This window comes from Anas platyrhynchos, chromosome 2, assembly GCF_047663525.1.
Source record: "Anas platyrhynchos isolate ZD024472 breed Pekin duck chromosome 2, IASCAAS_PekinDuck_T2T, whole genome shotgun sequence".
NCBI classification, from domain to species: domain Eukaryota; kingdom Metazoa; phylum Chordata; class Aves; order Anseriformes; family Anatidae; genus Anas; species Anas platyrhynchos.
The window spans coordinates 1,019,372-1,037,121 of NC_092588.1; the positions used below are offsets into that span (position 1 = coordinate 1,019,372).

Below are 17,750 nucleotides of genomic sequence, written 5' to 3' on the forward strand. Positions count from 1 at the left end.
GGACACAGTCACTTGCACGTTTTAACCCAGCGGAAACGTGAAAATCTGGACCCAGAATTTTAAAGTTTTCCCATAATTACTTAAATAACGCATTTTTAGCCCCTGCGGTGTCACTTAAACACGATCAAACCCACTTCAGCTGCCCAGGGAATGACGGCTCCTTGAATTCTACTTACAAAAAAAGCCTTGTTCATTTTCCATAAAAAAAAAAAAAAAAAGGAACAGATGCATCCGCGCATCCCTAGGGCTTGCGGGTGGAGCTCTGAGCAGCATGAGGCATAGCAAGCAAGCAGCCTCAATGAGGATCCCAAAATCCAACCTCATGCGGAGGGACCCCTGGAGGAACGTCCCTTGGGGTGGCCAAAGCAGTGGGGTCCCGTGGGTCCACGGGCTCCACCATGCCTCCGTCCCCCCTTGGGCTCCTTGTCATGGGAGGGAAATTTTTGCACTTTTTTTAGCCGTGCCCACTGGACAGAGCACCGGCGATGGGTTTAGAAGATCAGAGCCCACTCTCGAGCTAAGACCCCATTCCCGTGGTGTTTCCGGAGCAAACAGTGGAGAACAAACTTGAAGAAAATTGTTCTGTCTTGGAAACCTTGTGATGAATGCAGGATGCCAGCATCCCAGGCCCATGAATACCTGCTGTCCCTGTTGCCATGGAAACAGAAGACTTATTATGTTTTAATATTTTTTAAGCTATATAAAGACTTGAAACGTCTCTCAAACCCCCAATGATTAAACAAGAGAAGCAATGAAAAAAGAAATAAAAAAATAAATGCACCCTTCCATCAAGGTACATTTCCAAAAGCCACAGCGGCATCAACTCCTTCTTCCCAGCCCCAGCCCAGTTAAATTTATCATGTGGTGTCAAAATGTTCTGCGGGCACTGGGAGAGGGATGCTTTAGGATTAGCCAAAGGCTACGGGGACATGCAGATGGGGGCATGTTGTTGAAGGCAAGCACAGGGACACTTTTCTCCATGTCTAACGCATCCCATGGGATGGCAGCTTCCAGATGAGGAGGGTTCAGAATGCCCAAGGGCAACAGGCTGTGGAGAAAACAGCACGATGCTCGATTCCTTGTGGCATCACTGCTACTGCCAATTCATTATCTGCTGAGTGGCCCATCATATCTTTCCATTTTACAGAATCACAGAATCACAGAATTTCTAGGTTGGAAGAGACCTCAAGATCATCGAGTCCAACCTCTAACCTAACACTAACAGTCCCCACTAAACCATATCCCTAAGCTCTACATCTAAACATCTTTTGAAGACTTCCAGGGATGGTGACTCCACCACCTCCCTGGGCAGCCCGTTCCAGTGCCTAACAACCCTTTCAGTAAAGAAATTCTTCCTAACATCTAACCTAAAACTCCCCTGGCGTAACTTTAGCCCATTCCCCCTCGTCCTGTCACCAGGCACATGGGAGAACAGGCCAACCCCCACCTCTCTACAGCCTCCTTTAATGTACTTATACAGAGCAATAAGGTCACCCCTGAGCCTCCTCTTCTCCAGGCTGAACAAGCCCAGCTCCTTCAGCCGCTCCTCATAGGACTTGCTCTCCAGGCCCCTCACCAGCTTTGTCGCCCTTCTTTGGACCCGCTCAAGCACCTCGATGTCCTTCTTGTAGCGAGGGGCCCAAAACTGAACACAGTACTCGAGGTGCGGCCTCACCAGAGCCGAGTACAAGGGGACGATCACCTCCCTAGCCCTGCTGGTCACAGTGTTTTTGATACAAGCCAGGATGCCGTTGGCCTTCTTGGCCACCTGAGCACACTGCTGGCTCATATTCAGCCGACTGTCCACCATCACTCCCAGGTCCTTCTCTGCCTGGCAGCTCTCCAACCATTCCTCTCCCAGCCTGTAGCTCTGCTTGGGGTTATTGCGCCCCAGGTGCAGGACCCGGCACTTGGCCTTGTTGAACTTCATACAGTTGACCTCAGCCCATCGGTGCAGCCTATCCAGATCCTCCTGCAGAGCCTTCCTACCCTCGAGCAGATCGACACACGCACCTAGCTTGGTGTCATCTGCAAACTTACTGAGGGTGCACTCAGTGCCGTCATCCAGATCATTGATGAAGATGTTAAAGAGGACCGGCCCCAGCACCGAGCCCTGGGGGACGCCACTAGTGACTTTTAGTAACAAGGAGATAAGTAAGAGCATCATCCAAATGCTTCCTGAACACCAATGGGCTTGGGCGATGATCACCTCTGAGCCCTGCTTTTTTTCTTCTTTTTTTTTTTTTTTTTTCTTCTCTGGTGAAGTTGGAAGAGCGTTGGGAGAAGAAAGGAAGAGGAGGCATCTGAGGATATGGGATGCAGATTGATTTTATTGAGGAAAACACGAAACAGAGGGAGCGTCAAGTGGAAGGTGCACATTTTGAGGTTCCTGGAGGGCGACCACAGGCCTATGTCCCTTGTGTGAAGCAGATTTTCCCAGAGTCCCAAGGTCTCCCTACCCCGTGGTAGGAGCAGCCCCAGAAGGTTTCCCAAGGGATTGTGCTAGTGAGCAAGGCATTGCAGCAGAGAGTAGCGGCCGTAGGAGATGGTGTTATGGAAAGGAGAAAGAGGAAGAAAGAAGGAGGTATGTTGGCCATGATTCCTGACAGCATGGGCTGGCCCCTTCCTTCCTTGCTTGCTTTCTTATGCCATGGAAGGATGAACCGTAACTGGTGAGCCCGTGTGCCATGAGCAGCACAGAGGAGCATCCTCAGCCTGAGAGCTGTCTGGCACGGTGTTGGAGGCTGCTGTCAGCGGTGTTGGCGTGGGTCCTTAGCAGGGGTAGCAGGCTCTTCCGCCAGAGATGCAGCCCAGGCCTCCCAAGCCATAGCCTCCAAGGCCAAAGCCTCCGAAGCCGCCTCCAGAGACGGGCACTCCCTGGGCGCTGAGGTTGCTGCCCACGGCAGCTGATGCGGAGGATCCAACGGCGGTGTTCTGGGGGAAGGAGCTGAGAATGGGTCCTGGCAGGGTGACCAGCACGGCAGGAGGCTGGATGACGACGCGGGAGTCCTCGCACTGCCTGACACAGGGCTCGTTGCAGCTGTTAGCCAGCGGGGTGGGTCCGCAGGGGCGGCAGATGTCGTAGCAGGACATGTCTGTGGTGTGGAGGGTGCCTGGAAGAGAGGGTGTTGGGAAGGTGGAGGGTGTTAGGGGTTGTGTGGAGCGGTGGTGGGGGAGGCCAAGAGAGTGGGGAGGCCTAGATTTTATGAGAGCATGGAGGTGAGGAGGTGGAGGGACTGCTGAGGGTGGGGGCAGAGGGCATATGGAGAGATGGGCCCAGTGGAGTGGTTGAAGAAAGGGATTGGGGTTCACTCACCTTGTTGGTCACAGAGGAGAAGGCGTCAGGTGGAGTGTGTGAGGGAGCGAGGCACAGGGCCGGCTTTTATGCTGGTGCTTGAGTGCCCGCGGGGCGAGAGAGCTTTTGCGCATGACAGCAGTTGGGGTGAGCTGCTCTTGCATGCCAAAGCCTGGCAAGTAATGAGTTGAGGTGTGGTGTCCTTCCCACAACTTGACCTTTTCATTTCCTCCTGTTGAGGACATGGTGTTAGATCCTGGTGGCACCTTCAAAGTGAGAGTATTAGAGGCCGTGGCATTTCTCTGAAAGGTGCATGGGAGGGCAGGTAGATGATGTGGCCAAGGGCTGGTTGAGGTGCGGTGTCATGAGTGAGGTCTTTGCGTGGCATTCATGTGGTGTGGCCCAGCCACACTGGGCTTTGTGGCTGTGAACAAGTCATTGCAGTGGAGAGCACTGGCCATGGAAGCAGGTTCTGTGAAAAGAAGAAATGAGAGGTGAGTAGGTCCTACACTGGCCTTGTTTCCTGACACCATGTGCTGCCTCTCTTTCCTCCAAAACCATAGCCACCAGAGAACACAAGGCTTGATGCTCTGCTTGATGGAATTTCTTGGGCTGGGTGGTGAAGTCCTTGCAGTCTGCAACTCAAAGGTTGTGTGATATCAAAGCCCTCCACTTCTTAGCCAAGGTGACCGGTTTGCAGGCTGCCTGAGAGGTGAGTAGTGCATGTTGCTGAGGAAGACTGAGAAGCTGTGCCACTGGATGTACTGAATTGCACAGGACCTGTCAGGTTGCACCTACAAATGCTGAGAGTCCTGGCTGATATCTTCAGAAGGCTACTTTCATCTTTCTTTGAACATTGATGGTGACTGGGTTCCTGAAGACTGCAAGAGGTTCATCCCACTCCTATGTTGAACAAGACAGAGAAGGAACATCTGGGGAACTGCAGGCTGGCTGGTCTACCATCAATCTCTGGGAAGGTGTGGAAGGAAATCCTCTTGGGAAGCACTGCCCAGAACACAAAGGATAAGAACATGATGGGGAGTATTGAGCATGGATTTAGAGAACTGAAGTCAGACTTGAGCTGGGAGAATAGACCATCCCCCACCTTGCTACGGCCTCTTTAAGGTATCCGTAGAGTGCGATAAGGTCGTCCTTGAGTCTCCTCTTCTCCAGGCTGAACAATCCCAGCTCCATCAGCCGCTCCTTGTAAGACTTGTTCTCCAGACCCCTCACCAACTTCGTTGCCCTTCTCTGGACTCTTTTGAGCACCTCCATGTCCTTCTTGTAGCGAGGGGCCCAAAACTGAACACAGTACTCAAGGTGTAGCCTCACCAGAGCCAAGTACAGGGGTACAATCACTTCCCTAGCCCTGCTGGCCACACTGCTTCTTATACAAGGCAGGATGCTGTTGGCCTTCTTGGCTGACTGAGCTCACTGCTGGCTCAGTGGAAGGAGTGTGGTGTTGGAGAGATACAGATTGTCTTCCATATACAGAAGAAATATTATAGAGTCCTAATGAGAAGGGACCAAGTTCTTAAAGTGTGTGCAAACCACGTTATCAACAAAGAAATGATTTTAGTACCCTCTGATACATCAAACAATGCTTTAATTTGGATGGCCAAGGATTATGCTGATGCTGAAGTAAAAGTAGAACAACTTGCAGTCAGATTTTAAAGTCAAGAAATGGGTAATTCTTTCAAGAAGGGATGTGAAAAATGCCAGCAAAGCTTGTCAGAACTGCAGAAGGGACAAGGGCTGGCTTTAATGCTGGTCAGCAAATACCTGCAGGGTGAGAGAGACTTTGCACATGACAGCATTTGGCATGAGTTACTCTTACATGCCACAATCCCTCAAGTAATGAGGTGGGGTGTGATCTCCCCACAATGCTCCATCTCCATTTCATCCTGTTGAGGATGTTGGAAGTGGCGGAACATTTCAAGTGAGAGTATTAAAGACCGAAGGATAGCTTTTGAAGGTTCATGTTGGGGTGGACAGATGTTGCATTGAAGACATGGGAGAGGTGCATTGTTGTCCGTGAGGTCATAGTTTGGCACTTATGACAGTTGGGTGTGCTTCATTGGTGGCATGGTGGCCATCTTACATGTAGAGGCTGTATGTGGGAGCAAGTGTATGGGAGCAAGACCCCTGTCTTGTCCCTGGGGCCGCAGTCCAAAGAGGCAGAGAAGAGGTGTTTGCATAGCAGGGTGTTGTAGTCACGGGCCTGTCTCAGGGCTGACAAGACTAAGTGCATTGGGAGCCCTGCCATGCTTCCCAAAGGGTTGTGTTGGCACCTCCATTGAGCTCCCTTTTCTGTGGCCAGCACAAGGGCTTTGGCCTAATGCCGTTTGGTTGGAATCCCTCATGCTGTCTGTTGAGGCCTGGGAGAGACTGTGAGATTTGTGAGGGGCAGGGACAGACATGTGGGGGTGTCCAGAAGGTCTGGGCCTAAGGTGCTGGGGTGTTCTTTGAGGTGAGTATCAAGGGGAATCCTATTTCTGTGCATGGTTTTCAGTGTTGACACATACAATGTGGACGTTTCAGAGGGGAGCTGGAGGTGTGCATGCTGCTTGTGGCTGTGGACCTGAGGCCCCAGTGGTCGTGGTTGCATTCTGAGGAGTGGGGAATGGCAAGTGCAGCCCCAGATCTGCCAAGGTGACTGTTTTGAAGGGTTTCCCACTGGAGCTTGTTGACGAAGATGCTGGGGAGTCTGTGTAACTGGTTATGCAGGAGTACATGGGACCCAATGAGCTACACCTGCAAATGCTGAATGTCCCAGGTGATATGTTTGCAATAGCAGTTTCAGTTATCTTTGAAAGGTCATGGTGACTGGGAGAGGTTCCTGAAAACTGGAAGAGACTCATCCCACTCTTTTGTTCAAGAACAGATGAAGGGACGAATTTCTGGGAAACTGCAGCCTGGTCAGCCTGATATCAGCCTCTGGGAAGGTTTTGAGGAAATCCTCCCTGAATGTATTCTCAAGTACGGAAAAGTGATGGAGAGTAGTCAGCATGGATTTATGGAGAGCATATCCTGTGTGTGCCTGCACAGCATCTTCTACATAGAAGTGACTGACGGCCTACCTATATGTAGGACTCTGTGATAGTGTTTGTTGTGAAGGTGGAGGATCAGAGAGGCACAAACAACATTGATTATTGACTCGGCACTGTGCAGCAGCAGGTCCCTTTGCAGATGGCTGAAACAGACCCTTATCAAACATGGGGCAGCTGCTGGATTATTCTCACAGAGGCCTCCCCTGTACTCCCCACTACCAAAACTTTGCCACATAAAAACAGCACAAGAGGGGAGGTCTTGTGGCACTTTTTGACCTGATCTTGAACCATGTTCTTAAACAGGGTCAAGAAGGAATCATCATAGAATGGGTCACCTTGAAAGGGACTTAAAGGATCATCTTACTCCAGCCCCTGGCCATAGGCAAGGATGCCACCCACTACATCACGTTGGCCAAGGTCCCATCCAGGCTGGCCTTGAACACCACTGGGGCTGGGGTAACGACAACTTACCTGTACCATTGCCTCACCACCCTCACAGTGAAGAATTTCCTCCTAATATCTAGTCTAAATCTATCCTCTTTTAGTTTAAGACCACCCTCACAGTGAAGAATTTCCTCCTAATATCTAGCCTAAATCTATCCTCTTTTAGTTTAAGACCATGACCCTTTCACCTATCATTATCTACATGAGTAAAGAGACATTCTCCAACTTTTTAAGAACACCCCTTTAAGTACTGGAAGATCTCTAGGAAGACTCCGCAGAGCCTTCACTTCTCCAGGCTAAACATCCCCAGCTCTCTGAGCCTTCTTTCACAGGAGAGGTGCTCAAGCTGGTGCCTCATGAGAACAAAAAGGAGGGGGAAAATCAATTCCCTCTCTATGCTGGCGAATCCTCTGTTGATGCAGCACTGCATGCAGTTGGCCTGGTGAGCTGCAGGCGTGCACTGCTGGATCCTATTGAGCCTTTCATCCACCAGAACAACCCAAGTCCTTCTCTGCAGGGCTGCTCTCAATGAGTTCTTCTCCCAGTCTGTACTCCTGTCTGGGATAGGCCTGACCCAGGTGCAGCACCTTGCACTTCGACTTGTGGAACCTCATGTGGTTCACATGGGCCTGCTTCTCCAGCCCGTCCATGTCCCTTTGAACCAAGAGCGTTGTGTGAAGAAAGGAGGAGTGTCAGGCTGGCATGCATTAGAACTTTATTGAGGAAGACTCATGAAAAGGAAGGAACACCAACAGAAGGCCCCTGGTCAGAGGTGCAGGCAGAGTGACCATCAGCACCTACGCATTTTGTGTGGAAGGTATTCCCAGAGCACGGAGATCAGAGCATCCTCAGTCCATGAAGTTGGTTGCAGGGCATTGTTAGCTGCTGTCGGGGGTCCTGGCGTGGGTCCTTAGCAGGGGTAGCAGGCTCTTCTGCCAGAGAAGCAGCCCAGGCCTCCCAAGCCATAGCCTCCCAAGCCTCCCAGGCCAAAGCCTCCGAAGCCACCTCCAGAGATGGGCACTCCCTGGGCGCTGAGGTTGCTGCCCACAGCAGCTGATGCGGAGGATCCAACGGCAGTGTTCTGGGGGAAGGAGCTGAGGATGGGTCCTGGCAGGGTGACCAGCACGGTGGAAGGCTGGATGGCGACGTGGGAGTCCTCGCACTGCCTGACACAGGGCTCGTTGCAGCTGTTAGCCAGCGGGGTGGGTCCGCAGGGGTTGCAGAGGTTGTAGCAGGACATGTCTGTGGTGTGGAGGGTCCCTGGAAGAGAGGGTGTTGGGGCTTTGAGGAGTAGTGCCTATGTAGACAAGGAGAGTGGGGAGGCCTGTGTGTGTGGGGAGCATGGTGGTGGGGAGGTGGAAGGGCTGCTGGGTTTAGGGGCATAACACCTGTGGAGAGATGGGTTCGATAGGGTGGGTGAGGGAGGGGATTGGGGTTGAGGCTCACCTTGGTCGCAGAGGAGAAGGCGTCTGGTGTGAGGGAGCGAGGTGCAGGGCCGGCTTTTATACTGGTCCATGAATGCCTGCAGGGTGAGGAAGCCTCTGCGCATGACAACATTTGGCATGAGCTACTCTTGCATGTCAAAGCCTTGCAAGTAACGAGGTGGGGTGTGGTGTCATTCCCACAACTTGACCTTTTCATGTCCTCCTAGTGAGCACATGGTGTTAGATCCTGGCGTTACCTTCAAAGTGACAGAATTAGAGGCTGGAGCCTTTCTCTGAAAGTTGCATGGGAGGGCAGGTATGATGTGTCGTTAGGCTGGTAGAGGTGCGGTGTCATGAGAGAGGTCTTTGCGTGGCATTCATGTGGTGTGGCCCAGCCACACTGGGCTTTGTGGCTGTCAGCAAGTTATTGCAGTGGACAGCATCGGGCATAGAAGCGGGTGCTATGAAAAGAAGGAAAGAGAGGTGAGTAGGTCCTACTGTGGCCGTGTTTTCCGACTTTTCCATGTTTCCCCTTTTCCTCCAAAGCTGAAGTCCCCAGAGAATACAAGGCTTGACATTCTGCTTGACGGGATTTCTCGGGCTGGGTGGGGTGGTCTGTGAGCCACCCAGAGGTTTATGAAATGCAGAGGACAAGATGGACTATGAGAAAGGGCCAGCTGGTAGCCATCATATAACTGGGGATGATATTTGGGATTTGTGTCAAGGCGGAAACCTATTTCTCTGTCCAGTGTTTAATTTTCTGGAAGATGGTTTGGACATTTCAGACAGAAACTGGAGGCATGCGAGCTAAACCTGCAAAGGGTGAATGAACATCAAGGCCTTCCACTGGTTAGCCAAGGTGAGTGTTTCGTGGGCTGTCTCTCAGGTGAGTAGTGCACGTTGCTGAGGAAGAAGGAGAAGCTGAGCCACTGGATGTACTGAAGTGCACAGGACCTGTCAGGTTGCACCTACAAATGCTGAGAGTCTGTCCTGTGTCTGGCTGGGATGTTACCTTTCCCTGCAGCAGCCCATACAGTGCTGTGCTCTGCACTTGTAGCTAGAACAGCAGTGTTATCACTCCAGTGCTGTGTCTACGGCAGAGCAGTGCTGGCACATCAGGACTCTCTCTAACCCTCCTAGGGGGTGGGCAAAAAATTGAGAAGAGAAACATCACCAGGGTAGCTGACTTGAATGAGGCTAAGGGATGTTCCATACCATATGATGTCACACTCAGCAATAAAAATGGAAACAGGAAGAAGAGCGGATTGTTGGGCTCTCATTGTGAAAACGTCGGTCCTCCTCCCAAACACCGGCTACGTGCGTTGAGGCCCTGCTTCAAGGTGAGGCCCTGCTTCAAGGATGTGGTCAAGCTTCACTCATTTGAGGGAAGTAGAGAGTAATTTCTTTCCTCTGCACTGCCACAAAGCCTTTATTTATTATTTATTTATTTATTTATTTATTTATTTATTTATTTATTTATTTATTTATTTATTTTCCCTTTCCTCCTCCTATTTGCCCTTTCCTTTTTTTTTTTTTCCTTTAGTTTAACTGTTTAGTTAATAATTATCTTTCCTTAATATGAATTATCATTAGTTTTTCCCTTTAATTAAATTATTTTTATCTCTACTAGTGAGTTGTTCTTCAGTTCTTCCCCTCCTCATCTAAGGAGGGGGAGTGAGAGAGCGGTTGTGGTGTTTAGCTGCCTAGCGCAGTAAAAGCACCACAGAGTCCTGGCTGATATCTTCACAAGGCTTTCATTTTTCTTTGAAAGTTGATGGCGACTGGGTTCCTGAAGACTGCAAGAGACTCATCCCACTTCTATGTTGAACAAGATGGAGAAGGAAGGTGTGGGGAACTGCAGGCTGGTTGGCCTGCCATCAGTCTCTGGGAAAGTGTGGAAGGAAATCTTCTTGGGAAGCATTGCCAAGCACACAAAGGAGAAGAACGTGAAGGGGAGTATTCAGCATGGAGTTAGAGAACTGAAGTCATGCTTGAGCCTTCTCAGTGTCTTCCACATTGAAATAACTCTCCTGGTAGATGAGGGAAGATCCGCGGCTATTGCTTACGTTGCCTTTGGTAAAGGCTTTGATGTTCTCTCCAATGACATAGCCATTCAGAAACTGAGAAAGTACAGGATTCTTTGAGGATGAACTGGGGTTAAGGATTTGGTGAGCCCTAGATCCAGCCTCATCCCAGAGGTACAACCCTCATTCCATGACACTGATTGCAGTGTCTTGATGGTATTTGTCAGGGGTTGTGGCCAGGAAATCCTGATGGGAAAGAGAGTTACTCAGTGTGTGCTGACTTCTGACCCATGCAGAAGTCCCTTAGCTAGCCCAGACCTTTGGTTGGGCAAGTGAAGGGCTTGTGTCACATGCCAGATGAACAGCAGCAGCCCATTGCTGCTGTTGTCAGTGACATACTTGGTAAGAGAAGTCTTGTGTCCCTTTTTATACACTCCTACAACTGTAGACGATCTAGACCCATGAGGCTTTGCGAGTCCAAGTCCTGAGAACATACAAGGCAACCTGAGCATTAAAGCAGATGGAATCATCAAATGATTGAGTGTTTTGGGTTGGAAGGGATGTTAAAGATCATGTAGCTCCAACCCATCTGCCATGGGCAGGCATTCTTTCCAGTGGATCAGAATGCCTAAAGCCCCATCCATGTTGGCCTCAAACACTTCCAAGGGGTGAGGCATCCACAGCTTGTCTGGGTTAGTTCACCATCCTCAGGGAAAAGAATTTCTTCCTTATATCTAATCTAAATCTACATTCATTTAGATTAAAGCTGTTAATACTTGTCATATCACTACACACCCTGATAAAGTGTTCCTCCCCACCTTTCCTGTAGCCTGATCTATGTACTACACAGTCTGTATACCATCTCTTGGAGCCTTCTCTTCCCCAGGCTGACCAAGCCCAGCTCTCTCAGCCTCTGTGACCCAGGTGGGGTCAGAATAGCACAGAGTAGAGAGGGAGAATCGCATCCCTCTGTGTGTTAGCTGCACTTCGATTGGTGCAGCCCAGGAAATGGCTGGCTTTCTGGACTGTGAGTGTACATCGCTGGCTCATGTTAAGATGTTTCTCCACAAGTACCCCCAAGTCATTTTCTGCGGGGTTGCTCTCAATCCATTTGTTGCTTAGGCTGTATTCATGCTGGGGATTGTCTCAACCCAAATGCGGGACCTTGCAATCAGCCTTCTTGAAATCCTTGAAGTTTTCTTGGGCCCACCTGCTAAGCCTGTCAAGGTCCTTCCAGGTGGCATTCCTTTTTCCTCTAAGGTGTCGGCCACCCCACAGAGCTTGGTGCCATGCACAAACTTGCCGAGGGCCCGCTCAATCCCACCGTGTATGTCAGGGATGAGGAGGTGAAATAAATCTGGTCCCAGGACAGACTCCCGTGAGATAACACTCCACCCTGGTCTTTACCTGGACATAGGGATGTTGGCTGCTTCTCCTTGAATGTGCTCATCCACCCAATGCGTTTTATGCTATGTGGTCCTTCTGTCAAATCTATGACTCTTCTTGTTTTAAAACAACGCTATATGTATGAGTTCTGTCAAGAAGCTCCTTGAACAAGAACAGACTTGGGCCCTGCTGGCCTGCTGAGCCCTGCTTAATGTTGAGTGAATTAGAAGGAGTGTTGGGAGGAGAAAGGAAGAGGAGGCATCACAGGCTGACATGCACAAGAACTTTATTGTGGAAAAAGAGTGCAAAGGTATGAGAGCAGAATGGACCTGTTGTGTGGTGCAAGTAGTGCAACCATCAGGCTGTGTCCCATGGTACAACAGCTTTTCCCAGAGCCCCAAAGTCTTCCTCCACTGCAATAGAATCAGCACATGGAAGGTGCTGGGTGGGTTTGTGGCTGTGAGCAAGCCATTGCAGGGGAGAGTACTGGACATGGAAGATGGTGGTAGGAATAGAAGGAAATGAGAGAGGATGGGCTGTCCGTGAGCCATGTGTCCAGGCAGCACGGACTGGCCCCCTTCCCTGCTAGAGTGTGGAGTGCCATGAGAAGAAGAGCCGTGGCTGGTGAGCCCATGTGCCTCGAACAGTGCAGAGGTGAATCCTCATTCTGAGTTCTGGCTTGCACGGTGATGCAGGCTTCTGTCAGCGGTGTTGGCATGGGTCCTTAGCAGGGGTAGCAGGCTCTTCCACCAGAGATGCAGCCCAGGACTCCCAGGCCAAAGCCTCCGAAGCCGCCTCCAGAGACGGGCACTCCCTGGGCGCTGAGGTTGCTGCCCACGGCAGCTGATGCGGAGGATCCAACGGCGGTGTTCTGGGGGAAGGAGCTGAGGATGGGTCCTGGCAGGGTGACCAGCACGGCAGGAGGCTGGATGACGACGCGGGAGTCCTCGCACTGCCTGACACAGGGCTCGTTGCAGCTGTTAGCCAGCGGGGTGGGTCCGCAGGGGCGGCAGATGTCGTAGCAGGACATGTCTGTGGTGTGGAGGGTGCCTGGAAGAGAGGGTGTTGGGAAGGTGGAGGGTGTTGGGGGCGTGAGGAGTGGTGGTGGGGAAGGCCAAGAGAGTGGGGAGGCCTGTGTGTGTGGGGAGCATGGTGTTGGGGATGTGGAAGGGCTGCAAAGTGTGGAGGCAGAGGGCAAGTGGAGAGATAGGGCCGGTGGGGTGGGTGAAGGAGGGGGTCGGGGTTCAGGCTCACCTTGTTGGTCACAGGGGAGAAGGCCTCTGGAGGAGTGTGTGAGGGTGCGAGGCACAGGGCCGGCTTTTATGCTAGTCCTTGAGTGCCTGCGGGGCAAGAAACCCTTTGCGCATGACAGCATTTGGCGTAGCTGCTCTGAAATGCCAAAGCCTGGCAAGTAATGAGGTGAGGTGTGGTGTCCTTCCCACAACGCACCCTTTTCATTTCCTCCTATTGAGGACATGTCTATTTGGCCTTGGCGGTATCTTTTAAGTGAGAGTGGCTCTTTGGGTGGATTTGCATGGAGAGTGCATTTGAGGGCAGTCGGCAGACGCGGCCAAAGCATGGGAGAGGTGGGGTGTCATGAAGTGAGGTCATGGCGTGTCACTTGTGTGTTGTGGTTGGCGGCTGTATTATTGTGAGGAGGGGGCCCTATTTGCTGGCATCACCATACTGCAGGCTGGTCTGGGCTTCCCAGATGTGCTGGGCATGAGGCACAGGAATACTTATTTATGCTGATGTTACCCCTCTCATTTATAACGTGTAGCCACCAGTAGGTGTAATCTCTTAGGAGTTCAGCAGAGATTTGATTAAGTTCCTCAGAATATCCTTCCAGACAAAGTCAAGCACGCAACTAGACTAATATCTAATGAGATGGTTCAGCAGTTGGCTGATTGGTCAGACTCAAAGTGTAGTTGTAAATGGGGTTACCTGTGCCTGGCAGGGAGTCACTTTGGGGGTTCCCGAGGGCTCCATATTGAGTAGAGAAGGCTCGCACATAGATGTTGAGAAATTGGAGGGCCGGGCTATGAGCAACAACATGAAATTGAAGAAGGGCAACTGGCGAATTCCCCATCTGAGACAGGGCAACCCTGGATCTATGTCCAGAGTGGAGGAGGAGAGGCTGGAGAACGGCCCAACATGAAAGGATATGGGGGTTCTGGGTGACAGCAAGTGGACTGAGAGTCAACAGGGTGCCCTGGCAGCCCAAAGGTCCCCCCGTTTCCTGGGTTACATCAAGCACAGCATTGCTAGCTGGTCAAAGGAAGTGATTGTCCCACTCTACTGTGCACTGGTGCGGGCTTCCCTCAAGTGAATCATAGAATCATAGAATATCCTGAGTTGGAAGGGACCCTTAAGGATCATCAAGTCCAACTCTTGACACCGCACAGGTCTACCCAAGTTCAGACCATGTGACTAAGTGCACAGTCCAATCTCTTCTTAAATTCAGTCAGGCTCAGTGCAGTGACCACTTCCCTGGGGAGCCTGTTCCAGTGTGCAACCACCCTCTCTGTGAAGAACCCCCTCCTGATGTCAAGCCTAAACTTCCCCTGCCTCAGCTTAACCCCGTTCCCGCGGGTCCTGTCGCTGGTGTTAATGGAGAAAAGGTCTCCTGCCTCTCGACACCCCCTTACGAGGAAGTTGTAGACTGCGATGAGGTCTCCCCTTAGCCTCCTCTTCTCCAGGCTGAACAGGCCCAGTGCCCTCAGCCGTTCCTCGTACGTCTTCCCCTCCAGGCCTTTCACCATCTTCGTAGCCCTCCTCTGGACACTCTCCAACAGTTTCATGTCCTTTTTATACTGTGGTGCCCAGAACTGCACACAGTACTCGAGGTGAGGCCGCACCAGCGCAGAGTAGAGCGGGACAATCACCTCCCTCGACCTGTGTACACCAGAGTGCTGTGTACAGAATTGGTCCCCGCAATCTAATGATACAAAACTCTTAGATTGTCAAAAGGAGAAGTACAGAGATGGTGAAGGGTTTAGTGGGCAGGATGTACGAGGAGTGGCTGCAGGCCCTTGGTTTGTTGAGCGCAGAGAAAGGGAGACCTGACCAGAGCCTACAGCTTCCTCACAAGGGCAGCGGAGGACAGGCGCTGATCTCTTCTGTCTGGTGAGCAGCAGTGGGGCCCGAGGGAACAGCCTGAAGCTGTGTCAGGGCAGGTTCAGCTTGGATATTAGGGAAAGGCTATTTCCTGAGAGGGTGGTTGTGCAGGTTCCCCATGGAAACCATCACAGCATCAAGCCTGCTGCAGCACGAGACAACACTCTCAGAATTGCGGGTTTTTTTTTGGGTGGTCCTGTGTGGAGCCACTAGTTGGACACAATGTTCCTTGTGGGTCCCTCACAACTTGGTCTATTCTGGGATTCCATGATTCCATCGCATTTGCTGCCTCCCTGCCTTTCTAACAACTCGCTAAGCCAGTCTTTTCCCTTGTCTTTCCCGTTGGGTGTGCTGTATCGGTGGCTTGGTGGCCGTGGTGCTTGGAAGGTTGTAGGTGGGAGAAAGGAAGCTGCCTGCTTTGTCTTGCGCAAACCTAGGGCCATCCCTGTGGGCGGTAGTCCAAGCAGGCAGGAGAGGGCTGTTTGTGAGAGCAGGCTGTTGTCCCCTGCGGCCTGGTACTGAGCTCGCAAGCCCTTTGATGTCAGCAGTCCTGCCATTCTTCTCAAAGAGTTGCTTTGGCCACTCCGTAGCGCTTCCCTTTGCTGATGCCAGCATGTTCCCAGGCTAGGCTTTGGCCCAACACACTGCTTGATAGGGGCTCCTTGGGTTGATTGGGGATTCCTGCAAGATGGCTTGAGACTAATGAGGGGCTGAGGGAGTCGAAGTTTGGGGAAGGGCTAGCTGGGGAGCCCGGGTGTTGGGGGTCTTCTTTAGGGTGAGTGTCAAGGTGACAGCTATTTTTCTGCCCCGTGTTTGATGGTCAGAAAGACGATCTGGATATTTCAGAGGGGAGCTGGAGGCATCCAGATTAGTAGACCTTGTGCTGGTGTTTGCATTCCAAAGGGAGGAATGATGGCAAGGCCTGCCTGAGGGCAGCTGAGGTGAGTGTTTTGCAGGCTGCCTCTCAGGTGAGCAGAGCTTCTTGTAGAGGCAGATGGGTAGGTTGTGCATCTGGATATGCAGAAGTAATCAGGATCTGATGGGGTGCACCCAAAGAAGGTGAGGGTTCTGGCTGATGTCTGTGCAAGGCCATTTTCAATTATCTTTGAAAGGTTATGGTGACTGGGACAGGACCTGGAAACTGGATGAAACTCACCTGACTCCTATGTTCAACAAGCAGGAGAAGGAAGGCCTGGGACTCTGCAGGCTGTTCAGTCTGTCATGCGTCACTGGGAAGGTTCTGAAAGAAATCCTCCTGGAAAGCACACCACAAGCACATGAATGGCAAGAAAGAGATGGGGAGTAGTCAGCATGGATCTGTGAGGAATGTGTTAACAATTCATGTCCATAAAGAACAGTCCTGTCTGCCTCTGGGCCCTGCACTGGCAATTTAATTCTTGAACCACAGATGCAGTGTGTCCCAGTCTCCCCCTCATTCTAGTCAATTTATCTAGTCTTCAGAAAATACTCCTCAAATTTATGAACCTGTTTGCTTTTGTTATTCCAGACTTCTATTTCTAACAGTTACAGCCTTTTTTTCTGTCTTCTTTGAGATTAACTTAACACTGCTATAGGTGTGACTGTCCCTGTGAATGGCTGGTGAAGAATGTTTTAATTACTGGTGAAGTGTCAATAAGAAAGTTATTTGTGTTTGTATGAAGTCTTTGATGTCTGGGGGTTTCAGAACAACTGATAACAACTAGTGACTGCTATGGGATACTATGCAAGCCTCTGATATCTGGCCAGGTGGCCAAGAGATTAAGAAGAAGAAAAAAGAAGCTGAAGGATGGCTGGGAGACAAGACCTGCAGAAAATGTTCTATAAACTTGGTACGGTGCCAAAGGAGTACAAAGGGGAAGGACTTGGAGAGGAAGACTACGAGCCTTCAGCATGAAAGACCCCTAGAGATGCCCAGAGGAGACTGACGCGCATACTCCAGTAGGAGGGACTGGACCCCAGAAGCTAATTATAATAACCTGTTTTTTTAAAAAGTAGTAATGAATATGTATTAGTCTAGGAGCATAAAAATCAGATACTTGATGTGGCTGGTGTGTGTCCTGGTGGAGCGGAGACTCCCGGTGCACCCAGCGCTGTTTGCTTACCTCTATTCTTTTATATTCTTTCAATAAATCCTATTTTTTAATAAATCCTAATTTGAATCCTGAGCCATTTCTAACAGATCTATGAAGAGTAGATCATAGTGGAGCCTTCTCAGTGTCTTCTACATGGAAGTGACCTGCTGGGTGCACAAGGGGAGAGCAACAACTGTTGCTTACCTTACCTTTAGGAAAGACTTTGATGCTTGCTCCCGTGACACGCTCGCAGAGAAGCTGACAAGTACGGGTTACACACACAAACAGTGGGGTGGTCTGAAAAGAGGCAGCATGCCACTAAACATGGTCCTGGACAGCGTGCTGACCGTTCTTGACCACAGCTGTTGCCCTACCCGGTGTCAAGATGTCCTTTCTGACTATATCATTCTGAGATAGTGTTTGTTGTGACAGTGTAGGATCATAGTAGAGAAGAAAGCAGTAGTAGGGTGTGCTAATGAGCGGAAATTGTTTCAGAAGGCATGGGGAGAAGAGCCTTAGCATGATGAAGCTTGTGTTTGGGCACTTGTAGGTTTTGGGTGATTTATTTTAAGGTGTTGTGATCCTTTTCGACGTACGCCGATGACCTCTTGATCATTGGTTTGTACTGTGGGAAGATGAAGAGAAGAGGAGGTGCGTCAGGATGGCAGGCTTGAGACTTTTATTGAGGAAAGTGCATGGAAAGGAAGGAGCATCAAGTGGAACAGTCCCTGGGGCTCACTCTTGTGTGTGGCAGGCTTTCCCAGAGCACGGAGAACTTCATGGCCTATGATGGAAGCAGCAGAGAGGGAGTCGATCCCTGGTGGTGTTTGGCTTGTGAGCACGTCGTAGCAGCAGAGAGAACTGGACATAGGAGACAGTGCAAGTCAAGGAAAGAAGTGGGAGAATGGTAGAATGTAAGTGGGCCATGTTTCCAAACA

General features: G+C 50.8%; 3 protein-coding genes across 3 annotated transcripts; all 3 read right to left on the reverse strand.

Annotated features, from left to right (window-relative positions):
• Window positions 1-2,310: 2,310 nt before the first annotated feature.
• LOC140001676 (feather beta keratin-like) lies at window positions 2,311-3,442 on the reverse strand. Its single transcript, XM_072034116.1, has 2 exons — window positions 3,317-3,442; window positions 2,311-3,113 (listed from the first exon to the last, which is right to left on the reverse strand). Exon 2 carries the CDS (start codon window positions 3,091-3,093, stop codon window positions 2,773-2,775), a length of 321 nt encoding a protein of 106 aa, XP_071890217.1. The 5' UTR covers window positions 3,094-3,113; window positions 3,317-3,442; the 3' UTR covers window positions 2,311-2,772.
• A 4,045-nt stretch (window positions 3,443-7,487) lies between these two features.
• Window positions 7,488-8,260, reverse strand: LOC113842559 (feather beta keratin-like). The gene is made up of 2 exons (XM_027450259.3): window positions 8,236-8,260; window positions 7,488-8,049 (listed from the first exon to the last, which is right to left on the reverse strand). The coding sequence occupies exon 2, from the start codon at window positions 8,027-8,029 to the stop codon at window positions 7,700-7,702; it is 330 nt and encodes a 109-aa protein (XP_027306060.3). The 5' UTR covers window positions 8,030-8,049; window positions 8,236-8,260; the 3' UTR covers window positions 7,488-7,699.
• Window positions 8,261-11,892: 3,632 nt separating this feature from the next.
• Window positions 11,893-13,115, reverse strand: LOC140001787 (feather keratin 2-like). Its single transcript, XM_072034218.1, has 2 exons — window positions 12,878-13,115; window positions 11,893-12,673 (listed from the first exon to the last, which is right to left on the reverse strand). Exons 1-2 carry the CDS (start codon window positions 13,098-13,100, stop codon window positions 12,348-12,350), a joined length of 549 nt encoding a protein of 182 aa, XP_071890319.1. The 5' UTR covers window positions 13,101-13,115; the 3' UTR covers window positions 11,893-12,347.
• Between the last annotated feature and the right edge of the window lie 4,635 nt (window positions 13,116-17,750).

Bases quoted from the DNA above. Each gene is read 5' to 3' on its own strand.
- LOC140001676 (XM_072034116.1), bottom strand. From the start codon at position 3,093: ATGTCCTGCTACGACATCTGCCGCCCCTGCGGACCCACCCCGCTGGCT.
- LOC113842559 (XM_027450259.3), bottom strand. From the start codon at position 8,029: ATGTCCTGCTACAACCTCTGCAACCCCTGCGGACCCACCCCGCTGGCT.
- LOC140001787 (XM_072034218.1), bottom strand. From the start codon at position 13,100: ATGTCCTCAATAGGAGGAAATGAAAAGGGTGCGTTGTGGGAAGGACAC. The intron at 12,674-12,877 runs GTGAGCCTGAAC...CCTCTCTTCCAG, and splicing joins TCTCCCCTGTGACCAACAAG to GCACCCTCCACACCACAGAC.